The sequence below is a fragment of the Xyrauchen texanus genome, chromosome 29, assembly GCF_025860055.1.
Source record: "Xyrauchen texanus isolate HMW12.3.18 chromosome 29, RBS_HiC_50CHRs, whole genome shotgun sequence".
NCBI lineage: Eukaryota > Metazoa > Chordata > Actinopteri > Cypriniformes > Catostomidae > Xyrauchen > Xyrauchen texanus.
The window spans coordinates 24,960,908-24,986,512 of record NC_068304.1 but is presented as its reverse complement, the minus strand read 5'-3'; the positions used below and the strand labels follow the sequence as shown (position 1 = coordinate 24,986,512).

The 25,605-nt window shown below is 43.0% G+C and overlaps 1 protein-coding gene across 1 annotated transcript in view; it reads left to right on the top strand.

Moving 5' to 3' along the window:
• The window catches only part of LOC127623391 (semaphorin-4B-like), an 84,132-nt gene extending 58,527 nt beyond the window's left edge, over positions 1-25,605 (top strand). Inside the window, exons 8-15 of the mRNA XM_052097845.1 lie at positions 2,661-2,818; positions 7,058-7,239; positions 8,939-9,089; positions 10,050-10,260; positions 17,501-17,616; positions 18,083-18,240; positions 18,996-19,084; positions 19,940-25,605. Of these exons, the coding sequence (XP_051953805.1) occupies positions 2,661-2,818; positions 7,058-7,239; positions 8,939-9,089; positions 10,050-10,260; positions 17,501-17,616; positions 18,083-18,240; positions 18,996-19,084; positions 19,940-20,703 (1,829 nt within the window). The 3' untranslated portion in view covers positions 20,704-25,605. The remainder of the gene's footprint in view (positions 1-2,660; positions 2,819-7,057; positions 7,240-8,938; positions 9,090-10,049; positions 10,261-17,500; positions 17,617-18,082; positions 18,241-18,995; positions 19,085-19,939) is intronic.

Sequence of the window (25,605 nt, the reverse complement as noted above, 5' to 3'; positions counted from 1 at the left end):
ATCAAACCACGGTTATTTGAGATAACTGCGTTTATTGTGCACTTTAAATTCCAATCACATTTGAATGCCCAAATGAGACAATTTTAAGTGAATATATAAATTCAGTTCACTCAAGTGAGTCATTAAACACGAAAACAATTATGTTGGTTATTTACTACCCTGGTATGTCTGTCTATGTGTGGCCCTGCGATGGACTGGCGACCTGTCCAGGGTGTCCCCCGCCTTTCGCCCAATGTTAGCTGGGATAGGCTCCAGCCCCCCGCGACCCTGTACACAGGATAAGCAGTTGACGATGGATGGATGGATTTACTACCCTGTGTAGGCAAAAAGGAGCTTTTCCACACTGGTTTTAGTACTGCAAAAGACTTAGACACAGATGGTACAATTTAGCTCTCATTTTTATTTTTGAGAAAATTGTATTCTGAAAAATATTTTACTTCTTTAAATTTTGTGACTTCCTATTTCAGGGAAATTAACATGCATGCAATGTAAGGACATACAGATGTGTTGTGGAAAGTCTGTTTAGAATTTGTATACAATGATGGTGTTTGTGGGTCATGGTGACCCCACACACCTTCATGTTCAAAAGCAGCTGCACAGACAAAAAAAAAAAACATTTCTTTGATATATGTTATGTTGGTTATTTACAACCCTCTGAATGCAAAAAGCACCACAGTCCACACTGATTTCAAATATATCATCAAAATTTGGACAGCCTGTGATTCCAAAACAAGCTGTGCATGGAGTATGCACATTTACACAGGCAAGGAACAAAGTTGAGCACCAAAACAGATGATGTGGGTGATGCTTGAAATGACTAAGGGGCTGCAAGGTCATTGCATAACCTGTGACAACTTTTTTACATCCTACCACATTGGTGTCGATCTATAGAAACGAAAGCTGACCATGATCGGAAAAAAACAACAACAAATAAACAAGCCTGAGCTTCCCAGCGAGCTTCTGAATATGCATGGCAGAACGCTGCATTTTTCAATACTTGCTTTCTCTGGAACTGCAGCCACTGTTTCATACTGCCGAAAAGAAAAGCAAGAATGTTCTTGTGATGAGTACAGTGCACAAAGATGCATCACTGAGTGCAAGAGAGGACTTGAAGCCAGAAATCATCCTGGACTATAATTCCACCAAAGGAGAAGTTGACAATTTAGACAAAGTCAGATCAGCCTACAGCTGCTAGCGCAAGACTTCCCGTTGTCCCTTGGTGGTTTTTATGACATTTTAGATGTGTTTGCCTATGATGCCTTCATCCTGTGGAGTGAAATCAATGCAAACTGGAATGAGGGAAAATTGTACAAACGTCGGCTTTTCCTGGAGGAGCTTGGAAATGCGCTCATCACACCGAAGATCCAGCGGCGCTCCCACCCACCTCGATCAGCTGCAGCTGTTGTTGCGTCAGTTCAAGCAGGCGTAACCAGCCCCACAGAAAAGTGGATACAGATGTTGGGAAAAGGCGAAAAAGATGTGAATTGTGCCCCCTCAAGACGACAGTAAAACCAGCACCACATGTGTACAGTGCAGGAAATACATTTGCAGAAATCATACACTTACTTTGTGCTCTTTCTGTTAAAAGTGATTGCTTACATTTACAAAATGAGCCTACCATACAAAAAATAATACTATTTAGGGAACATAAAAAATCTATTTCACTCATCAGCTATAAATAATGTCAGTTTGTGAAAGTTTGAATGTTAAATACAATTTAAAATGTTTAAAAATATATTAAAATTCTGTTTGTGTTCAGTTTGTGAAAAATAAATGTACAAAAAAAAAATAATTATCATGAGAGCCCTGTTAAAAAGCATTTTAATTAACTTTTGCCTTCACTAGTTCATGTTTAATGGTCCAATGGCTATATTTGAGTTACATTTTTTTTCGTTTAATTTCGAACCTCACCGAAATGACCTGCAAGTTGTACTACGATGCACCTCATCATTGATCTCTGCCTGCATCACCTTTGTTTAATGATTAACTACACTCTTAAAATGGAATACATAGGCTATCATTTAATTGCCAATAAAAGCCTTCATCAGCCCACTAACAAAGGACAATTGCATCTATGTGAACTTCTGCAGTTAATCCAGGATGGACTTCAAAGACATTAGTCATTAATCTTAAAGTTCATAAAAAAATATTGTATTTTTATTTTTAAAACACTGGACCTTAACACTTACTTAATTTACAAATTTTAAACCATGACTTCACAGCACACAAATAACTCATATTGGCATTAAATTCATGTTATTTAGCCAGAGGGAAACTGGCCCTCACAGTGAGCCTGGTGTCTCCCAAGGTTATTTTTCTCTGTTTTCTTATGGAGTTTTGTGTTCCTTGCCACAGTCGCTTCCAGCTTGCTCACAGGGGTTCTAAATACAATTATTGTTTAATTATTTAATTTATATACACATTTTACAATTATATTTAATCAAACTACACAATGTAAGACATGATAGATATTACAGTTAAATGTTTTTTTTTAATGCATGATTTCCCGTAAAGCTGCTTTGAAAGGATGTGTGTTGTGAAAAGCACTATACAAATAAAAATGACTTGGCTTGACATAAAATCCACATTTCTCAGAAACTCTTCTGTCTGAGTGTATAGTCTATGGCTTGGACTGAAACTTGGTTTTATTATTCCCTCAGACCCGGCTTTTGTAGGCTCAGCCTACATTCAGGAGAGTTACCCCAAAGGCAGTGCAGTGGGCGATGATGATAAGCTTTACTTCTTCTTCAGTGAAGCAGGAAAGGAGTTTGATTTCTTTGACAACACCATTGTGTCACGCATCGCTCGTGTGTGTAAGGTGAGAGATGCTTCATTGAAAACAGCATGTGTATGTGAAAGGGGCTTGGATGAGGACCATTCTCCCTACAGCAATAAACCATCTGTGTGTTCGTGTTTGTGCATGTTCATGATTGTGCTCATATGGATGTATGATCATTTCATGTGTCTCGCCACCAACATGGTGGAAGAATCCACTGCCTTTTAGAGAGATTAGGAGGTTTGTGTTAAAAAGATGCATTCAATGCACATCAATGCAGAGCTGTCCCCTTTCTTGGTCCACATCCAAATCTAATCACTGCTCAGCAAATATTAGCATTCAACTCTCGAATCGAAGGCTGCTGAAAATGCATACTATACACACCCAAAAAACACATCAATTCCTCAGTGTTTTCAAACTCATTGAAAGATGACAGAGATGTGTAGAAACATACACTGACTGCAATGTAGCTTATTCAGTTTGGCTTTAAAAGCCAGCTTTACTAACAATTATTAATAAATGCCTACTGTCTTCCAATACTCCAAGTGGCAGGAAGGAAATAAAGATAATTTTGCCTGCATCTTTTTGAAAGTTCATACTCTCCTGATCCCTGGTTTGTAATTTGGATTTCATACAAGCTGCATGAAATGCCTCGCAACAGTTAAATGGTTGGCCTGCTTATTTGCATCCAGTACCTTAAAAATTATCCCAGGTACCCTTTTTAGAATGCCCCATATTCTGCTGGAACCCAGCAATAAGAAAGGGAATGCAATGATTATCTGTCTGTAAGCCACAATTCCTCGGTATGGTGCCTTATCTCCTCTCATAAAGTAAACAAATGTAATTCCCTCCTGCAAAAGCCCATTAGCAGTCTTAATTGTCATATATCCTGTTATGACACAGAACAAAGCAATGTTCACAGATTGATGCACAAGTCCTTTTCTATCACATCTTTGACTTTTCCGAAATTGTATTTCCTTTGCACACTGTTCATTTTAAAGTGGTTTAAGCAGAGGTGCATTTGGGCATGAGGAGTGATCTGAATCTTAAGCGAGTCCTGTTGGGATGGAGCACTGACCCTGTCTTTTTTGAATGGTGCATGGGCAGAGTGCAGTGTCTGCAAGATTAATTTGCCTTCTTGTCCAGCTTTTGAAGTCAAAGAACGATTGAAATTCCACTGCTCTTTCTAAATTTTGGGTTCTCCCTGTATAATTCCTAACTTTACTCCACTTTCACTCCAAGATATAAGTCCAAAGGTAGTACTTGTACATTCTAGCACTGATGACAATGTCAAATCACAGACGGAACAATAATTTAAATCTTGCATTTACATTTATGTATATGGCAGATTTGTGTGACTTACAGTGCATTAAAAGTATACATTTAGTCAGTTTCTGTGTTCCCTGTGAATCAAACCCATGACCTTGGCATTGCTAGCACAGGAACAGGAACACAAATAAGCTCTTGTTTTTTTCTTAGTGTTTTAAAGATATCCCTTTCAGAATAGGGGCTTTAGAGTTGTTCCTGTATCAACATCCTTGTTGGTAATTTCTGTCAATCAATCAGATTTCAGAGACTGGGAAAGGTTAGGGCTCAGGGTTAGGGATAGAACTGTCTTTCTTTGATAGGAAGGTTGTTCCAGGACCAATAAACAATACTGATTCTGAAACTATTCACAATGAAAAGTAAAATCACAGTGACCTATGTAAAATAATTTCAGAAACTATAGCCACTGTTTGGTGTGACACTTTATCTTGTGACACTAGGGCAGTGAAAGTAGTTTTTGTTAGCTGTGCAGTTTTGTATGTTGCTGTGTAGAAAGAGGGTTTATTGGTTTTTCTTTCAGTTTTAAGGTGCCTGGATTATAGTATAACTCAATCTTCAGCTGTAGGTTCACATGGCTTCATCTCTTTGGTACTGCTGTTCAATGATGAGTTGGCATTCCCTTTAAAACAGTGCTGCTGAAACAGTTCTACTCAGCAGTCATTGAGTCTGTCCTCTGCACTTCAATAACTGTCTGGTTTGGTGCAGCTACGAAATCAGACATCAGAAGACTACAAAGGACAGTTCGGTCTGCTGAGAGGATTATTGGTTGCCCCCTGCCCCCCCTTCAAGAACTATACACTTCCAGAGTGAGGAAAAAGGCTGGTAAAATCACTCTGGACACCACTCATCCTGCCCACTACCTCTTTGAACTGTTGCCTTCTGGCCGACGCTTCAGAGCTCTGAACACCAGAACCGTCAGACACAGGAACAGTTTTTTCCCTCAGGCCATCCATCTAATGAACAATTAAATTGCCCCATTGAGCAATAATGATGTGCAATACACAGTTTAATTTTAATTTTAATTTATATTATCCACATATCCACTTCTGCCATTACTTACATTGCTCTGTACATAATATACTGTTTTTTGTTCTTTATATACAGATTGTATTAGATTTGCACTACGTGTGTGTATGTGGGTATGTATGAAGGTGAGTGTATGTACGTATATGTATAATTATTTATTTTGTGTTCTTTTTTGTTTTTAATTACCTATGTCTTGCTGCTGTTTTTGGTATTGTTTGTATTGTTGTAGACTGGAAGCTCCTGTCACCAAGACAAATTCCTTGTATGTGTAAGCATACTTGGCAATAAAGCTGATTCTGATTCTGAAAATATTTTATTGGAATGTGTTGTTGCCGTCCTGCTGTTAGAAGGCGTTGTCCAGAGTGCTGGATTACAATAATTTTATCATTAGAGGAAAGCTCATTTTGTTTGGAGAACAGCTGAGGTGGATTAATAAATAATGCTTTTGGATCTGTTTATGTAACTCTGGCTGACAGTCCAGTCCATTTGCAGTTCACATCTGTCTGTCTCTTTGCCTAAATTTCTCTTCCTTTTCTCATTTTTGATTTGATCTCTCTGTCCATTTGTTTTTTCAGGTGTTCAGCTTGAAAGTTCTGCTCAAATGAGGCAATAATACAAAGCTGCCCTGAAAAAATAAGTTGATGCATAGTGCGGTTTTGTTCTTCTTTACCTGCGTCCATGTTATTCCCCCAATCCTATTTTATTATCTCCTCTTTTCCTCTTTTTTTTTGTAATTTGTTTTCTCATTCTGATTTCTCATTTTTCTGATATGCCTTTCTTTTGCTTAATATTTAAATGACCTTTTCTCCCACTGCTATTTTGGCCTCTAGTTCTTTAACAGAGATTGTTCTGATTAATTACTTTTAAAATGTTTTTTTATAAACTAAAGTAAAGAGAGCAATTAGTCTTTACACAAATATTAAACATACACAAACTCATGCCTATTGAGAAGGGAATGTACAGGGTATATATATATGTTGTTGTATATGTTGCTCGTGGTATCAGATTTGAAGCAGTTGTATTCAAAAGACAAAAATTAGCAATGTCAGTTTCTTTTTCCATTGATGTAGTTTCATTAAAGAAAATAAGATGAGATAAAGCTGGTGAAAGATTTTTTTAACAGTTGAATTATATTCTGTAATTTACAATGCGAAAAATTATTAGTTTCCTTTTTTGTAATAGCTTGTGCAGCAATTAGTTAGAGATATTAAAGTAAACAAAGATTGAGACTTTTATACACAACACATGTTCTGATAAAGTCAGATTTATTTTTGTATTCCTTATGTTATGTTATTATGCTGAAAAGCAAAACCAATCCACAACATAACCCACTGAAGGAGTAATTCTCAACAACTAGCATGTTTTCTCTTCTGCTATACATTGTATTGGCCCTTTAATTATCCTGTCTGTTTTATTTAAAGGGACCTAGATGACCAAAGTTAAAACTTAAGCCCCCAGGGTCCCTATGAGAAAAAAAATACTGTTGAACTCAGTCCTAATGCACAACATGTGACAGAAGCAGCATTCCTTTGAAACTATTCATTGTCCAGTTCTACATATTCTTTTTTCATAAAGTGTCCCCAGATCAGACATGCAAATGTCACAGGACAGCCTGGATTTAATTATCTTATAATTGTTCCATTGCTTTTCTTTTGAATAGAATATGTATCACATTTATCTGAATGCTCATTTTTTTTTAACAAGGCATGTTTTGCAAACAAGGCATGTTTACCCCTTTTCTCCCCCATATTTGAAAGTAGTCATCATAAATCACAATAATATCCATTGGATTATTTAATTGAGTTGAATTTCTAGATGGTGACTGAGGCATCTTCTAGTTCACTCTTGCAGAAATGGTGGAATCAAATCTATGCCCTTGTCCTCCACACATAGCTGAACTAATTTCTGTATGTTTGTGTTATCTCACAGGGTGATAAAGGTGGAGAGAGGGTTCTTCAGAAGAAATGGACAACCTTTCTAAAAGCCCAGCTCCTTTGTTCTCTTCCTGATGATGGTTTTCCCTTCAACATCATACAGGACATGTTTGTACTGACCCCCAGCAAAGAGGACTGGAAGAATACTGTGTTTTATGGTGTCTTCACTTCTCAGTGGTAATGTATCATGCTATATTACCTATATGAATACAGTTTGTTTACATACAATACAATACATAGAGTTGTGACTTTGTTTGTGTTTCTCTGTAAACTTATACACCTTTCAAAAAGAGGAAATTCAGTTTGCTCCTATTTCCTATAATGCTGTTATTGAACTATACCTGGAGCTTAGCCAGATTGTGCTCCTTTTGCCGTACTCAGTGTAAGAGTTGTGCGTATTGATTTAGTGCATTAACGTGTTGAAACGGGCAAAAAAAAGAGGACAGGCAAGAGATGTCAGCAAGAGTGCAGCAGCTCAGAATAGCCTCCCTCTGGGGAGTCACATGATGCCATGTGAGGTTCGGACGTGTGAACGATGAGCTCTGTGCACTTTGCTAGTTTTGATACTTTTAATGATATAAACTGTGGAGATTTGATACACCCTGACCCATAACAGTTCTAGGAAGACAACATGTAAAATAATTAAAAATCCTTGGGCTCTGGAGACATTAAAAGACAATTACGGGCTCAAGCTGATGCCCCTCTGGAGGCCTCCCACCAGGGAGTCAGTTTGGTCGGACAGGTGATAGAGATTCGGCGTGAATTGCTGAGCATATCTGTGATGCTGGTGAAGGTCGACATTCCAAAATTACGTATTAATAAGTCCCCTTCCTTATCTGTCACACATTCGACATTATGTCGATGTAGTGACACTAGGGGTTGCTTTTGGGAGCCTAAAATACCTCTGATCTTTGAGAAAAGGCCAATGAGAATTGGTGAGTGGAATTTGCATGCCACTCCCCCGGACATAAGGGTATAAAAGGAGCTGGTTCGCAACCACTCATTCAGGTTTTGTGCTGAGGAGCCGAGACAGGGTCCCTGACATTTCAGCTGGTAGTACAGCATTGTGGCAAGAGGGACACAATGTCGAGTGAGTGACAGATATGAAAGATCTTGGTTACTGCTTGTTGCTTTTGGAAAAGGCCATGAGGCATTTGTGTATTACTCCCTTCTATCAAAAGATAATGGGAGAAAGATTTAAACTTGGTGTTGGAGGAGGGAGTGTGGGCTTGGATTTAAAAAACATTAAAGTCTGCATCTAGAGATGTAAGGATGCACCTAATACAATTCAAGATTTTACATCGATTCTATTGGACCCCCTCTAGATTGTATAGGCTTGGTCTTAAAGACACACCCACCTGCTGGTGATGTCAATCGGAAGATGAGACGAGTGGTGGTGGTGGTGTAGTAGTCTAAGCACATAACTGGCAATCTGGTAATCAGGTAGGATGCTGGTTCAAGCCCCACAGCCCCACAGCCACCACCATTGTGTCCTTGAGCAAGGCACTTAACTCCAGGTTGCTCCAGGGGGATTGTCCCTGTAATAATTGCACTGTAAGTCGCTTTGGACAAAAGCGTCTGCCAAATGCATAAATGTAAATGTAACCCATGTCTTTTATTACTAATATTGCTATTAGTGGGGGTTAAGTATTGATTCTGTTTGTATATGTTTTGCTGTTCTTTGTTTAATATATGAATCAATAAAAAAAATGTAATCACAAAAAGAATAGCCTCCCTCTTGCGCTCTCCTACTCACCTGTTATGTCTGTGGCTAAATGAGAAGCAGCCAGATTTTGCATTTTGTGTGTATTTCAATTTGTTTATAGTAATTATTCTTATACAATTTTTTAAATAAATCTTGTGTTTGTGTGTGCAGGTACAAAGGTGCTTCAGGGAGTTCAGCTGTATGTGCGTTCACCATGGACCAGGTTGAAGAGGCGTTTAATGGCCGTTACAGGGAAGTTAATCGGGAGACGCAGCAGTGGTACGCCTACAACCACCCAGTGCCAGAACCAAGACCTGGGGCGGTATGTTTAACTATCCTCTGTTAGCTATTTTTTAAATATGTTACTTTGTAGGCTTACTAGAGTCAAATCACTTTGCAAATAAAAGTTATTAAAGGAATGGTTCACCCAAAAATGTAAATCCTGTTATCACCCTCATGTTGTTCCAAACACAGATGATTTTCTTTCCTCTGTGGAAAATAAAAGGCGACTCCACCTAGCTGTTTTTCCATATATTCAAAGTGAATAGGGACTGGGTCTGTCAAACTGTAAAATGTAAAAAAAAAAATGAATCTAAGTATATTAAAAGTAGTCCATACAAGTCATGTGCTATATGCATTAGTCTTCTGAAACTATGGTAGCTTTGTGTGATGAACTAGCTGTAATTCACTGAAAATCTTCCTCACTTCTTTAGCTCTCAAACCAAATATGGCAGCATGAGGCACATCAACTCAGGTTTCATCAATTATGGTTGGTCATGAGACAAAGAACACCCAATCATTTTAGATGTCAAGCTGTCGCAACACATCTAATGGCTTTTAACATAATTTTATGGTGTGTTTTGTTTTGTTTTTTTGTCCTTTTATCCCTATGACATTTTTATATAAAAGAATGCATGTGGTCTTCAAAATTTTCCCTTTTGAGTTGCACAGAGGAAAGAAAGTCATATGGGTCAGCAAATACATAATACTTTCAAAAAGTTACAAATGCACAGTGACATTTTTTGTGATTGGTTGCCTTTTAGAATTTCAAATGCAAGTTCTAGCAGCCAGATTTGGCTGAACACTGGTGTTTGTGTTGAAAGTTGCATTAATGTTGGAATACTCAGCCTGCGACTCACTATATCATATTCCTTTATATTACATGGTTGGTTGGCCATCTGATGATTAGCCCGAGGAAAAGAGTAATTGAGATTCACAATGTTTATGAAGTGTCTGCATGTCCTGAAATCAACCCTGTTTTTCCATTCTCTGTATCCTGCAGTGCATAACAAATGCTGCCCGTGCCCAAGGGATCTCCTCTTCCCTGCACATGCCTGATAAAGTGCTGAATTTTGTGAAAGACCACTTCCTCATGGATAGCGTTATTCGCAGCCAGCCTCTGCTGCTCAAACGAAATGTGCGCTACACACAGCTTGCTGTGCACCGAGTGCAGGCTGTCCACAAGACCTACGATGTGCTCTTCATCGGCACAGGTGAGGGCAAAAACCCACACATATGCATGTTAAAGGAATAATTCTATAACTATTTACTCACCCTCATGTTGTTTCCAACCCATGTGACATTCGTTCTTGCGTGGAACATGAAAGACTATCCCTTTAAACGTATTACTGAAAGACTACTGTTTTGTGACTTGTGGGTCAATTTTGGGAGTCTCACCTTGTGTCCGAAACCACATACTGTCAGAGTATGTACTTGATGAAGGGCATACTTCATCCGGGGATGTGGGCATTGTCCCAAATATGTGATGTGAGATCAACAACCACGAAAACTATCTGCTCTGGTTTTGTGAACAAGCACCATTTAAGCACAAAAAACAATTATCTTGGTATATGAAGCACTTGTAGTTGAGAAGAGCCGTCCGACTCGCAATTCACCGACCTAAGGGATTATGGGATCGTAAAGTGCCCTCACTGGAAATAGTGTCATCCGCTTACAGCTTCAAGAATATTGTGGATTCAGACTGTGGCAAGGAGGAGGGCGGGGCTGGATCATGATGCTGCACACCCGGCCCCTAATCAGATTAATCAAGCCCTCGACAGAGATAAAGGCGACCGGAGACTGCAGTTCGAGAGAGAGTTGCGGGCAGCTTCTCTGCATGTGTTCATGTTTGTGTCTTGTTGCTTTATTAACCTGTTGATACGCAATACCCCCTCACACAGTAGTGACGTCACTCTGCTTACATTTAATATATAATTTACCATCTATAAATGTAATTAATGTTAACAAATACATCTTTTCAAAGTTCTAATGGTTCAACATTGATATCCGATTTCTGTTTCACAATAGCAATGCTCCAGAAACAGCAATTTAGTTATTTGTGCCAGAAGTACAAATGCAAACATGCAATATCAAAACAGGACTTCATAAATTTGTAATGAAAATGCAATCGCCAGATGAATCCAGTTCGCCACACTTGGGTCAATTGTCCATGACAAGCGTTCATTGAAAAACATCCAATAGCAATTTTTGTCCATAAAAGTGATAAATCTGAGAAATATTGATATATTCTCCATTGTTTACATGAGAAAGAATAACCTTCATCATTCTTCAACAAACTATGCGATCTGATCTGAGCATAGTTCAGGGCTGGGGGGGAATCGACCAGGGGCCCGACTCGGAGTGGGGCGCCCTGGGAAGAAGGCGCACTACGTTACCTTGACGTCAGGAAAAGGGCGCTGGGCGCAAGCGATCCACCCGGCCGGTCAGTCTACATGTTACCGAGTTCTACGGGCTCGGACCTGACAAAACACGAGACGCAACAGACTCAACGCGGAGGTTGTAAAACCTCGCGAAGGTGTTGGGTGTTGCCCAACCCGCGGCTCTGCAGATGTCTGCTAGGGAGGTGCCCCTGGCCAGTGCCCACGAGGACGCTACACCCCTTGTTGAGTGAGCTCGGACCCACAAGGGTAGGGGTACGGCCTGGGTGTGATAAGCCAGTGTGATGGCGTCGACAACCCAGTGGGCGAGCCTCTGTTTGGAGACGGCATTCCCTTTCTGCCGTCCCCCAAAGCAGACAAAGAGCTGCTCAGAGCGTCTGGTGCTCTGTGTGCGGTCCAGGTAAATGCGCAGGGCGCGCACTGGACATAGCAATGAAAGGGCTGGGTCTGCCTCCTCCCGGGGCAGCGCTTGCAGGTTCACTACCTGATCTTGGAACGGTGTGGTAGGAACCTTGGGCACATAGCCCGGTCGCAATCTTAGGATCACAGACGTATCTGCCGGACCGAACTCCAGGCAAGTGTCGCTGACAGAGAACGCTTGCAGGTCCCCGACCCTCTTGATAGAGGCGAACGCGATCAGCAGGGCCGTCTTAAGGGAGAGGGCCCTGTGTCCAACTGATTCAAGCGGCTCGAAGGGAGGTCTCTGGAGTCCTGCCAAGACTACCGAGAGATCCCAGGAGGGAACTAGGCCTGGCCGGGAGGGATTCAACCTCTGGGCGCCTCTCAGGAACCTGAGGATCAGGTCGTGCTTACCCAGAGATTTGCCGTCTACAGGATCGTGGTGGGCAGCAATAGCGGCAACATACACCTTGAGGGTGGATGGGGACAGCCTCCTGTCCAGCCTCTCCTGTAGGAACAGAAGCACTGACCTAATCGCGCATCTCTGCGGGTCTTCAGCTCGGGAAGGGCACCAATCTGCAAACAAGCGCCACTTTAGGGCGTAAAGGTGCCTGGTAGAGGGGGCTCTGGCTTGGTTAATTGTATTCACAACGGTCGCCGCTAAGCCGGCTAGCTCTTCCGCGTCCCGTCCAGGGACCAGACGTGGAGGTTCCAGAGGTCTGGGCACGGGTGCCAGAGCATGCCCCGTCCCTGAGAGAGGACGCCTGTCCGATCTCACGAGGACATGTTTGTCCCGAACTAACGGGAGGAACTTCCTGAGAACAAGAAGGGCGGTCAGCATCTCCAGGCAGTTGATGTGCCAACGCAGCGGGGCCCCTTTCCAACGGCCTGCTGCTGTGTGCCCGCTGCACACGGCACCCCACCCGGACCGGGAGGTGTCGGTTGTGACCAGAACGCGTCGGGACACCTGCTGCAGGGGCACTCCTGCTTGTAAAAAGCAGAGGTCTGTCCAGGGTCGGAGTGTTTTGAGGCAGGCGGGGGTGATTCTTACCCGATGCGTGCCGTGGTGCCATGCTTGTCTCGGGACTCGAGTCTGGAGCCAGTGCTGGAGTGGTCTCATATGCATCAACCCCAGCGCGTGCCGCCATGGAGGACGCCATATGCCCCAGGAGCCTCTGGAAAAGTTTTAGAGGGACCACTGTGCCTGGCTTGAATGAAGCGAGGCAGTCCAGCACCGACTGAGCATGCTCGCTCGTGAGACGTGCTGTCATTGAGACTGAGTCTAACTCCAGCCCGAGAAAAGAGATGCTCTGAACCGGAGTGAGCTTGCTCTTTTCCCAGTTGACCTGAAGCCCCAAGCGGCTGAGGTGCCGGAGCACCTGGTCTCTGTGTGTGCATAGTAACTCTCGAGAGTGTGCTAGGATGAGCCAGTTGTCGAGGTAGTTGAGTATGCGGATGCCGGCTACTCGTAGCGGGGCAAGGGCCGCCTCTGCGACCTTCGTGAAGACGCGAGGGGACAGAGACAGGCCGAAGGGGAGGACTTTGTATTGAAACGCCTGGCGGTCGAACGCGAACCGTAAGAAGGGTCGGTGTCGTGGCAGAATTGAGACGTGGAAGTACGCGTCCTTTCTAGATGCTGAACGCCAGCCAGAATATTTCTCTGCTTGAGCATTTTGAAGGGGAGTTTTAACAAGGCCCGATTGAAAACTCGCAGGTCCAGGATTGGTCATAAGCCGCCACCTTTCTTGGGTACAATGAAGTAAGGGCTGTAGAAACCCTTCCTCATTTTGGTTGGAGGGACGGGCTCTACCCATCTTAGCCCTTGGCTAAGAGGGTCGCGATTTCCCTGCAATGGAACTGGCATGCTCGCCGTGTACTGCGGAAAAGCAGACGCCCCTGAAGGGGGGCGGGAGCCGGGCAAACTGAATTGCGTAACCGAGTCGAATGGTCCGGTGCAGCCAGCGTGATGCGTTGGGAAGCGAAAGCCACGCACCAAAGGGACGAGTATTTTGGACGTACCCGGCGGGGCCTCGCAGCGGGGCAGAACAGGTAATGCAGCGTCGGGCGGCTTCGTTGCGGCCTGAGGCTGAGGTGCTGAGAATAGACTCAAAGCACTTACCTTGCTCCGCGCACCCGGCAGGGGGCGGGTTCGTGACTGAGGAGGAGGTCTGATGCTGGTGTCCTCTGGGCTCGTCTGAACCGGCCAGCCGGGGGGCAGTCGAGGGCAAGCGGAAGGCGGGATCGCCGCGTCCGGTGTACCGGGACTTTCGTGATCTGAAAGCAGATTGCCGTGAGAATGGCATTTGCGGGCCACGTGACCCAGAGGCAAAGGAAATAGCTCTTTTATTGAGAATGTGGGTACCACAGCCCCCTTCGGGGGGTGTGGCAAATGAAAAAACAAAGGATTCTCCTCCCGGCCCTCCACCGGGGGACGGAGCGGTCTTACCACCTCGGAGCTAACGTCTTCGGCTCTGGGTCGGCTGTCTCAGGAACGCTTGGGAGCCTTCCGGGTCCTAGAGGGGTTCGTGAGACAGGGGGCGTGCGCCGCCTGTGGAGTGCTCGATGCTGGAGCTGAGAGCTGGGCCCGGGTTGAGGCGGAGCAGGAGCTGGTTTCTTCGCAGGGGGACGCCCTCGGCAGGCAGAAGGGGCAGGGCCCGTAGCGGCAGGTCTGCGGCAGGGCATGATGTGGGAGATGGCCTCCGTCTGCTTCTTCACCGTCGAGAACTGTTGGGCGAAGTCCTCGACGGTGTCACCGAAAAGGCCAATCTGGGAGACAGGTGCGTCCAGGAAGCGATTCTTATCAGCCTCACGCATCTCGACCAGATTGAGCCAAAGATGCCGTTCCTGGACCACTAGGGTGGCCATCGTCTGTCCGAGTGCCTGCGCTGTGGCCTTCGTCGCTCTCAGGGCGAGGTCGGTCGCTGAGCGCAGTTCCTGCAGCACATCAGGATCAGGTCCACCCCGTGCATGTTTCTGAGAGCTTTGGCCTGGTGGACTTGCAGGAGGGCCATCGCATGCAGGGCGGAGGCAGCGCGTCCAGCCGCACTGTAGGACTTCGCGTTGAGCGAGGATGTTGTCCTACAGAGCTTGGATGGGAGTACGGGGCGACCACACCAGGAGGTAGGGCTACCGGGGCATAGATGGTACGCAACTGCCCTATCGACCTGGGGAATCACGCCGTATCCGTGGCGCTCTCCGCCATCGAGGGTGGAGAGAGTGGAGCGGGTGGCACCTAGACGAGCGGAGAGCGGGGCTCTCCACGTAGACGTCAGCTCATCATGCACCTCCGGGAAAAACGGGACCGGGGGGATGCGAGGCCGCGAACGGCACGCTGCCCCCAGGAACCAAGCATCCAACCGTGAAGGCTGTGGGGAGGATGGAGGGTTCCAATCCAACCCCACGCTCACGGCGGCCCGGGAAAGCATGTCGGATATCTGAGCGTCGGCCTCAGCCTGGGCCTGCTGTCCCGAAGGCGGCAGTCCAGGGGAGTCCTCAGCATCAGACACTGCACTCTCCAATGCAGCAACGAGCTCATCCACTTCGGACTCGGGAGGATAAACGGCCAGGCCGTGAGGCGAGCCGCTATTGCCGCGAGCATGGACGGGGACCAGCGAGCGTGTCGGGGAACGGGAGGTTCGCGGGGGGCTACCCGGCGAAACTGCACCCGCTGCCGCCCCAAATCGCCCCCAGTGCCAACCGCATCGTCCTCAATCCCGTGGGAAGAAGGAGCAATGCGGGGTGCAGCTGGGGTGGCTTGCCTTCTGTTGAAAGCAAGCCGCGACCGCAACGTGGTCATGGTCATGTTCTCGCAGTGAGAACATGAACCATCCACAAATGCCGCCTCGGTGTGATCGCGGCCCAAACACACGAGACAGCGCCTGTGGCCGTCTGAAGCGGAGAGGCTTCTACCGCATCCAGGAACGACACAGGGGCAGAAAGGCATCTTGAAAAAGACGCGTCCTTAAAAGGACGTTCAACGCCGCCGTGTTTGCTCTTTTAGAGAAATTTGCTCTTTTACAGGAAATTACTCTTTTAATACACAGTGTGTGTGTGTGTGTGTCTGCGCTGTCGAAGCGCTCAGGGGCAACAATGCATGCCGTGCAAAGTACAGAGAAAGCCGCTGTTGTGCGCCGTCAGATCCAACAGCAAACAGATCGTCAGAGATACAGGAACGTTCACGGTGTGTATTCTCGCAGCAGACTGCAAACAGACCATCGGCTCTGAAGAAATTTTCTGACTGAACTTCCGTATTTGCCCCGCTTAAATACCCGTATGCGGGGGCGTGGTATGCAAATACTGACTGCCAACTCTCATTGGCCCTTTTCAATAGGTCAGAGGTGAATATCGGCGCTCAAGAGAGACCCCTAGTGTCGCTTCTCCGACACAACGTGGAGAGAGCGACAGAAGGGGAACTGTATATTATCTTATATATTAGAGTCTCATAAACAAATCGAGCCTGTCTCCAAAGTCTATTTTTTTTAAATGGGGCGTAGTTTTATTCATAATAGCCAAGCAGTGCAGTCAGATTTTGTGTCGTCTTGAAAGGTGGAGCCTTAATTTTACTCTGTACACCCGCCAGTGATTTTACAGAGAAGAAAGCTTGCAGGAACCTAATTTTTTTGTTAGATCATCTTCAAATTTGAAACATAACTTCTTTAGACTTGTGGCTTTGAGAATATTGTATTTCTGGGTTGTCTTGGTACTTTTATTATTGTTTCTGTTTTACATTTAAAAAAATAACAACATATATTAATTCTGAAACTTGGGCAATATAGCCCAAAGTGTCTTCTTTCAAAGGATACTACAACTGTGTCCATACTCCAAAGGGTCCAGTAAATACAACCATTTAAGTTCAGGTATGTCATTTTCATGGTTTGTGATCAAAAAGGGGGTGTGTATGAACAGGTTGAAAAATTATTTATATTGTCAAGCTGATTCTCGCGGCATAGTAGAGTCTTCACCACTACCATCCACCCCAACGGAGCAGCCGTGGCCATCCGCCGGGGGATGGAGGAGCCCGGCCACCTGAGAGCATAGGAACGGCCGCTGACCGCGAGGGGAGGAGGGGCTCCTGGCCGACCGCCTGGAGCAGAAGAATCGCTGCTAGGGGCGGGGAGACCCCTACCGGCCGCTAAAACGTGGCGGGGTCAAGAGAAGAACGTCAACTGTGAGTGGAGAGGGGCTCCTGGCCAACCGCCTGGAGCAGAAGAACCGCTGCTAGGGGCAGGGGAGACCCCTACCGTCCACCAAAAATGTGGCGGTACGTTCCTTCCAGGCTACAGCGTATCAGAGAACCGGCGTTTTCTTTTTCTCTCTCTCTCTCACTCTCTCCCGCTCTTCATGTTGGCATTTCCCTCTAATTTTTTTGTTGTTGTTGTTCTTTTTCCCCTCCCCTTGTCACCCTCCCAGGTCTGAAGAGGTGGTGATGACCCGCCGGTAGGCGGGTCACACCACATCACACTTTACCAGACATTATATGATAAGATTCCTTCGCCAAACAACTGACTGCAATAATGCAGCACAAAGCTCTTTCCACTGGTCCCAATAACTTGCAAGACACTTGACAGATCAATGCAGACATTGATGTTTTGCTATCTGGTAATAAAATGGTCCACGCCCTTGAGTACAACATTTCATGTCATTAATGTTGTTTCAGATGATGGCAGAATTCACAAAGCCATCAACATTAAGAATAAGATGCACATCATTGAGGAGCTGGAGGTTTTCCCTGAGCCTCAGCCTGTACAACACATTGAACTGGACGATGAGAAGGTACTTCATTGTCCTCTTAAATTAATCTACTTTCTTTGTCCTTGTCATGCACATTGGAGAGCATGTGATTTGGTTAAATGACGGTATGGTATGGCTGGATAGGGCAAAGCCTGGAAAGGACTATATCCTAACTAAGATAATTACATCCTTGTTTCCTCTCAGGGGAACTGTGTAAAGATGGGAGACTAACAGTGTTAGCTCTGTCTACAAACCACTCACTTTACACTTTTTGTGTAACTCAGGCTGCTTACATGGGGCATTGCACAGCTTGTATATATAGAGCCACACCTTAAGAACTAACTGAAAAAGTCTTAATGCATCTGTCTGTGCAATAATCACCTAGTAGAATTTATGTATTCTGGCATCTGTCTACAAAATGTGTCATGGTTCTGTAGATAGTGGTTGTCCTAAGGAGTGGGCTTCCTAGTGACATGTCTCATTTCTGTTGTGTTTTAATTTCCAACAGGGGCTGTTGTTTGTGTCCACCTATTCTGGGTTGGTTGAAATCCCTCTAGCCAACTGCTCCAACTACCAAAGCTGTGGAGAGTGTGTGCTGTCTAGAGATCCTTACTGTGTCTGGACAGGGAAGCAGTGTTCAAATTTCAGACATGCTCCACTCAAGAGGTTTGTATGTTTAACTTACTGTACAACCCATCTACTCTTTACAATTACAAATCAACAAGTACACTTTACTAACAGTTTTAAAACTGTATCCAGATAAGGGTAAAGCAATCTTACATTTTGTATCTAACATTCACATAGTAAACATAGGACTACAGTACACTTACATAGACACCAACGCTATTGGCAATGATTTGTAAAATATTATGCAATGATTGTTATCATTGAACATGGCCCTTCGAATGAGCAAATATCATTAGGAATAAAGTTTTTAGGTCTTTATTGTAAAGACATTTGGGATGGGAATAGTTCTGGTTAATTCTTAGTAATTCCGGTTCCGATTCCTTTTAACGGTTCTGGTTCCTTAACGGTTACATTAATGATTCTTTGAGTAAATATTTACTCGAAATAAGTAATGCAAACATTTGTATTATTCTCTAAAAAGAACAGGTTCAAAAGAGTCATTCGTTCATCCTGTTTTGCCCTTTATGGACTACACTTGTTGCACTATAGAATCAGTAGCGGTGCATGCAGCTGAATAGTGTTGCAGGAAACACTCTCATAATATTTTAGGATGGTATTCTATCTCTATCTGTGAAAGAATGCACATTTCAGATTTTTACAGAACCAAACATTATAAAAATAGCTTGGTTCAGTTTTTTTTTAAATAAAATAAGAACTGGTTCTGGGTTCCCAAACCTAATAGGCATTAGATGTCATTTCAATGAAAAGTCTTACATTTTCTCTTTTCTTCCCAGTCAGTGGCAACAAGACGTAGATGACGCCAACACTGGCATGTGCAAATTAACAATACCTAACACCCGTTCTGCAAAACCACCTTCACCACGTAAGTAGTAGCCTTAAAGGAATATTCCTGGTTCACTACAAATTAAGCTTAATTAACAGTATTTGTGGAATAATATTGATTTACCACAAATATTTATTTTGACCATCTCATTTTCTTAAAAAAAAAAAAAAAGCAAAAATCTGGGTTACAGTGAGGATCTTAAAATGGAAGTGAATGTGGACAATTTTCTAATGTTAAAATACTCACTTTTTCTAAAGTATAGTCACAAGACAAACAATATGCATGTTAACATGATTTTAGTGTGATAAAATTACTTACTAAACTTTACTCTGTAAAGTTATAGCCAATTTTACAACTTCGTTGCCATGATGATGTGATGTCAACAAACAATAAACCCAAAAAGGACTGTAATAATGACAATTTAAACAACTTTACAGCTTAAATAATACAAAAGTTTTAACCAAAGAATTAATGTGTTTTTCTAAAATTATAAGCTTCAAATTTCTGCCTTTAACCCCTCCAAAAATTGGCCACATTTACTTCCATTTTATTTTTTAAAGAAAAGGGACGAGTCGAAATATATTTTTGTGGTAATCAACATTATGACACAAATGCTGTCGATTGAGCTTAAATTGTATTGAACCCAGAATATTCCTTTAAAATATCTAATATGGCACAATGACATTTTAATATTTGAAGAGCTTGTTAGCATCAAACCACAAAGTGTGCCATAGAGTGAATGAAGCAAAGGCAAGCTATGCAAGTTCTAAAAACACTGTTGTAAAACAATGTTGCTATCAAATACATTTATATAGTGCCTCCAGCAATGGGTTCTGATAGAGTGTAAGTAAATGTTTCATTTATGAGTTGCTAATAACCCATTTTAACCCACAGGTGTGCAATCATGTCAAGTGATACAAATTCCAGCCAACACATTTACGGTTCTACCTTGTAAGCTGCGTTCCAAATTGGCTGAGAGGCGATGGGTGTACAGCAATTCTGTAGAGAGGTTTGTCTACCCTAGTCCTGAAGGGGGGCTAGTAGTAGTCGCCCAAGTAGACAGGGAGGAAATCTATGAATGTTGGTCTGAAGAAGGAGGATACCAACAGCTTCTGGCCAATTACTGTGTAATAGCAGAGCCCGAAAGCACCACCCTGATTGGACGGTCACGGACACAGATAGTGCCTCAGGGGGAGGCTATTATCCTGCCTGGAGAAACATGGTCACCACAGAAAACCAAAACTTACTGGAACGAACTGATTGTGGTGTGTGCCTTACTCATCTTCTCCCTGGTGGTCCTGTCTCTGTTTGTGGCTTACCGGAACCGAGACCGGATGAAGTCCATGCTAAAGGAAGGTGAGTGCTCCAACATGCAACAAAAGAAACCACGGATTCCTGGAAAGCATACAGAGAGCCTTCCGTTAAATGGTAACAATATCCCGCCCTCTGTGTCTGACCACAAGGGCTACCAGACTCTCAATGATAACTACATCTGCAGTACACCCACCCATGAATGCTCCTCACCCGAGAATAGTAAGAGCTTCTCAGAATCTGAGAGGAGACCACTGAACTTAAAGGAGAGCCACGTGGAGATCTCGCCGACATGCCCGCGGCCTCGGGTGCGATTGGGCTCAGAGATTAAAGACTCCATTGTTTAAGTCTAGAAAGATGGCACTGAAACTCTGGTTTGGAATGACTGTTAATACTTGTGGCCTCTGACTGAACAGCACCAAGGGAGGGACATACTGAAATGTCTGGAAACATACCATCACTGGGTTTTATTTTGCACTTTGTCCTCTCATTTTGTCTTGGTGATCTGTTCATAATTCTCAGTCACTGCCAAGTCTGTGAAGCACTCAGAGCCACAACAAGTGGGACGCAAGGCCTTTGCAGCTATGATAAGAGTACACTTATGATGGGCATTGAGTGACAGTTATCCAGTGGTTCTGCATGTACCTGTCCAGTCCGTCCTAATTGTCCGGTGGCATCTGTGTGAAAGCAATATGATGCCCTCAGGGTTCAATAACCTATCATGCTCCCATCTCTTCCTGAATCTGCTATTTAGAGTTGGTCGTCCTGCAGATGGAATCAGCAGTCGGTGAACAACTAAACAAAAATTCAAACTTTAGTCTATAACAAAGTCGATTATGATTCTCTGCTAAACATAGTGCCTGAAATTAGATGATTAACCTACATTTAATCATTAAACAGAATATAAGGAGTAGTGGTACATCAAATGTTTTGAAAAAGCAAGATGATATATGCAAAAAACTTTACGTAGTATATCACCATGACCTCAGCACATAGCAGGCATACTGTACTATGCAAATCATTAGAGGAAACTAAAATGGAGACGCATCATGCAGAGAGCTAACAAACGGCACACAGCTGTCCTAGTACAATAAGTGATGTCACGTCCTCTGTATTTTACACAGCTTCTCAGAGATACACATGTTTTATAAAGAATTCAAGTGAGATTGAGGGACAATCGCATAAGAGATGAGCCCACAGTTGGGTTTCAGGATGTGGAGGACTCCAAAGAAGGCGTGTTAGCTAGCAATACTGTAAGTATATCCAAGGCTCAAACTAAGTTCTGAAAATGAGCCACCAAAATTTTAATGCAGCGCCTATCAGGCAGATAACTCTAAATGCTTTTACCACCACCCTCCATCCAAAATCAGTTGCTAATGGACCACTGATATAGAGTAGACCTTCTATGTAATAGATCACTGAAGTTGTGGATAAAACAGTGAACTGAATTGACCAAAAGTATCTTGAGATTGTTTGCTGATCCAAATTGGTGGTCTGTTGTGCCAAAATTTTGATTTAGTTAAACATTTTAGATCTCTCAAAGTCTTCACTCAAAAGTGTACTTCTCTCTGATTAAAAACGCAGGTTGCCACGTGGAAACTGAAGCTTTTAAAATTCAAATTATGTATTTACATTTGGACAGAATGGAAATGTTCCTATCCTCACTGGATGCAAACACGTACAGTTATGCGGTTAAGGCATTACATGCCAATTTTAAGCTAAATTACGATATCTGTGCTCAAGAAGATATGTAGAGCCGACCAGCAGATTTTTTTTTTTTTATGACAAGTGCCATGTACACTGTAACAGATCACAGGCTAACAATGACTTATACAGTATTGAAACAGTTTATAACTGAATTGAAACTATTATAAATAGTCAGCTGTCAAAAGAGTTGTAGTTGTTCAATTTCAAATTGGGCTTGGCACTATAAAACAGTAACTATTTACTATAGAGCTATGGGCATGGAAACAACAAAACAGGACACACAACTATGTACATTAATACAGCATATGTCAGGTTCGCACACAATGTCAGAATCTATGTAAAAATGTATAGTTAAGAACACACTCAAAATATTTTTCCAGGATCATCTATTAAGATTTTTACCACACACAAAATCCCAAAGACAAGCATTATATATCGCACCACACAAGTGTGTAATATATTTAATTTAATCAACATTGATCTTCAAAGATCGTGCAGACATTTGTATTGTGAATGTAGTTACCTGTTGTTTGAAAGTGTTCTAGAAATCTTAGGTGTGTTCGACTTGAAATGCATCTCGATTTGCTGATCATCAAGACTTGCAAGAGAAGAGCCATCAAGCCGGACACTTGCGGTTCTCGTCGTCAGCTGATCTTACACCAGTCCCGGTACATGCGATGTTTGCTTTATTGCAGATGAAGTGGCAGGGCCATTTCTAGGCATAGTCGAACTAGGCGATTGCTTAGTGCGCCACCTGCTGGGGGGGGGGGATGGGGGTGCCAAAGAGGAGGCCACAATGGAGTCAGCAATAGGGATCTCGCCTAGGATGCTAGTATGGTCTGAAACGACTCTGTGAAGTGGAATTCAGATAGACAGACAGATGTTTGATTTTTCATAAAACAACCAGAAATATTGTTTATTTGAAAAGGTTGTTTGTATAATAAGAAAGTCCAATTTCTGTATTATTTTAATACCAATAAAGGAGTTTGAATAAACATGATATGACAATGACGAACATAATATAGCATGATATAAACATGTACTGAGTTCTAAGTTGTGAGAGTTTTCTCCGAACTGGAGGTGTCAGAATAAACACCATGGTAATGGCATTCTACCACAATACTCTTATTTCTGACATAGCAGAATTAGTAAAAGTAGAATGTCAAGAACACAATTGCGAACGCAGCCCATGAAAAATGTGTAACCACTGTCTGACCAATCGTGAATGAGCTGTGTCATCATTCAGAGCTTGTGCAGCTCCTCTGCAGCAACTGCAGATTTTGCAACAGTCGGCTGCTCTCGAATCGCTCTCGCTGTACTTTGATGGCATACGTAACGGTGAAATTTCTAACCAACATGCACTGATTAAATTCCAGTGCCGATCAGTCTGTGCATCGCTGCATGAAGTCGAACACACCTATTCTTTCATCTGAAACATTGTGTCTTATTTAAATTTATCATAAATTATCTGACAAAGTAGCTGTGCATTGGGCATGCTGCTGATGGACTATGACTTTGATCACAAAGTTGTATAATTACACTGATCAGCCACAACAGTAAACCACTGACAGGTGAAGTGAATATAATTTATTATCTCGTTACAATGGCACCTGTCAAGGGGTGGGATATTAAGCAGCAAGTGAACAGTCGAGTCTTGAATTTCATGTGTTGGAAGCAGGAAAAATGGGCAAGCGTAAAGATCTGAGCGACTTTGATAAGGGTCAAATTGTGATGGTTTGATGACTGGGTATCTCCAAACGGCAGGTCTTGTGGGGTGTTCCACCTGGTATGCAGTGGTTATTACCTACCAAAAATGGTCCAAGGAAGGACAACCGGAAAACCAGTGTTGTGTTCCCCATCAGAATCTGTTTCCCCCAAGCCCCAACAGGGTATGGGTTTATGTTTAGGGTTGGTAGTAAAGTGTAGGTTAGGGTTAGGGTAGGTAAGGTAGGGTAGGTTTAAGCTTAAGTTTGTGCATGGGGGAACGCATTCTGACAGTGGAGAATGTTACCGTCTGATACTGTTCCTCCCATACAGATCAGCTAGGGGGAAACAGATCCCTACGGTGAAACTGAGTTCAACAAAATGCTCAATGATGTGTGTGGCGAGCGAAGGCTAGCAGTCTGGTCCGATTTTACAAAAGAGCTACTGTAGCAGAAATTGCTGAAAAACATAATGCTGGCCATGATAGAAAGGTGTCAGAACACACAGTGCATTACTGCTTGCTTTGTATAGGGCTGAGAAGCCGCGGAAAGTTCAGAGTGCCCATGTTGACCCCTGTCCACCACCGAAAGAGCCTACAATGGGCATGTGAGCACCAGAACTGGACCATGGTGCAATGGAAGAAGGTGGCCCGGTCTGATGAATAATGTTTTGTTTCAGATCATGTTTATCATGTATATCTGGCATGGGAAGAAGGCACGAGGGGGACCTACACGATATTATACAGGTGGTTTTAATGTTGTGGCTGATCAGTGTATATTGTGTCTTTAAAGGGAGGTATATCAAAGCTATTAATGTTATATTGGGATTGGATGAAATATAGGCAGCATGTTGCTGCTTTTTTTTTTCCCAGAATGCATTTTTTTTATATTTGCACAGAATGTGGGAAAAGTTTAAAGGGAAATTTCCGGGAATTAATGTTCCGGGAAAATTATGTTGCTAGATGGTTTTATTAATCCTCCAAGCAACATTTTGTGACTCAATGGTTGTGTGGAAAAACAAATGTAATCTTGTAGCCTTTTCGTGAATCAAACACATGTGAACAGAAAGCAAACCTCACATGCATGTCTGCTCTGGTGGACTACACAGTAGAATTACCTATTTTCTTGTAAAGTCGCAAACCACTGTATATTGAATGGTCATCTGTGCAACAGTCCACTGCAAGGGTATGTCTCCACTGTGCTAAAACTTACAAAGGTCTGCTGATATATATACATCTATCACATATACAGAACACTTACCGAATGTTTATAGCACACACACACACAAAAAAGAATGAATGAATGAAAAAAGTATGCATTTGTAAAAATTATGTTACTGTTTTACATATACACTGACCTCTGTTTGAAATCACAATTTCATGCAAAAATAATTTAAATTGTAAGTAAATTTTCTCATCCTTTTCAGCAACTCATCACTAGTGTGCTGTTTTACAGAGTAGACAATGTGAAAAATTCACTGTACATCAGCTGCTACCTGCAAGCAGTAGATTTAGTCACGTACAGTCATAGTCACATATTTCTCTCTTTGACTCAGTGCTGAACTGACTCAGACATAAGAGTTATTTGACTGTAGTCTGCTATATTCTTAAATGCTCAGATACATTCTTTATAATGCCACACCAAGATGCCCTGACCTATTGTACGTTAATGTCTTGTAAACTTTAATGTAAAGGTGTATTTGTACATTTTGCTGCCAATGTAAAGAAAAGCCCTGTTGTGAAATGTATTTTTTTGTAGTATACATCACTACTGTTTTTGTTGTTTGTATTATATTGTACATAAGCACTTTAATTTAATTTTTTTATAATAAAAGAAATA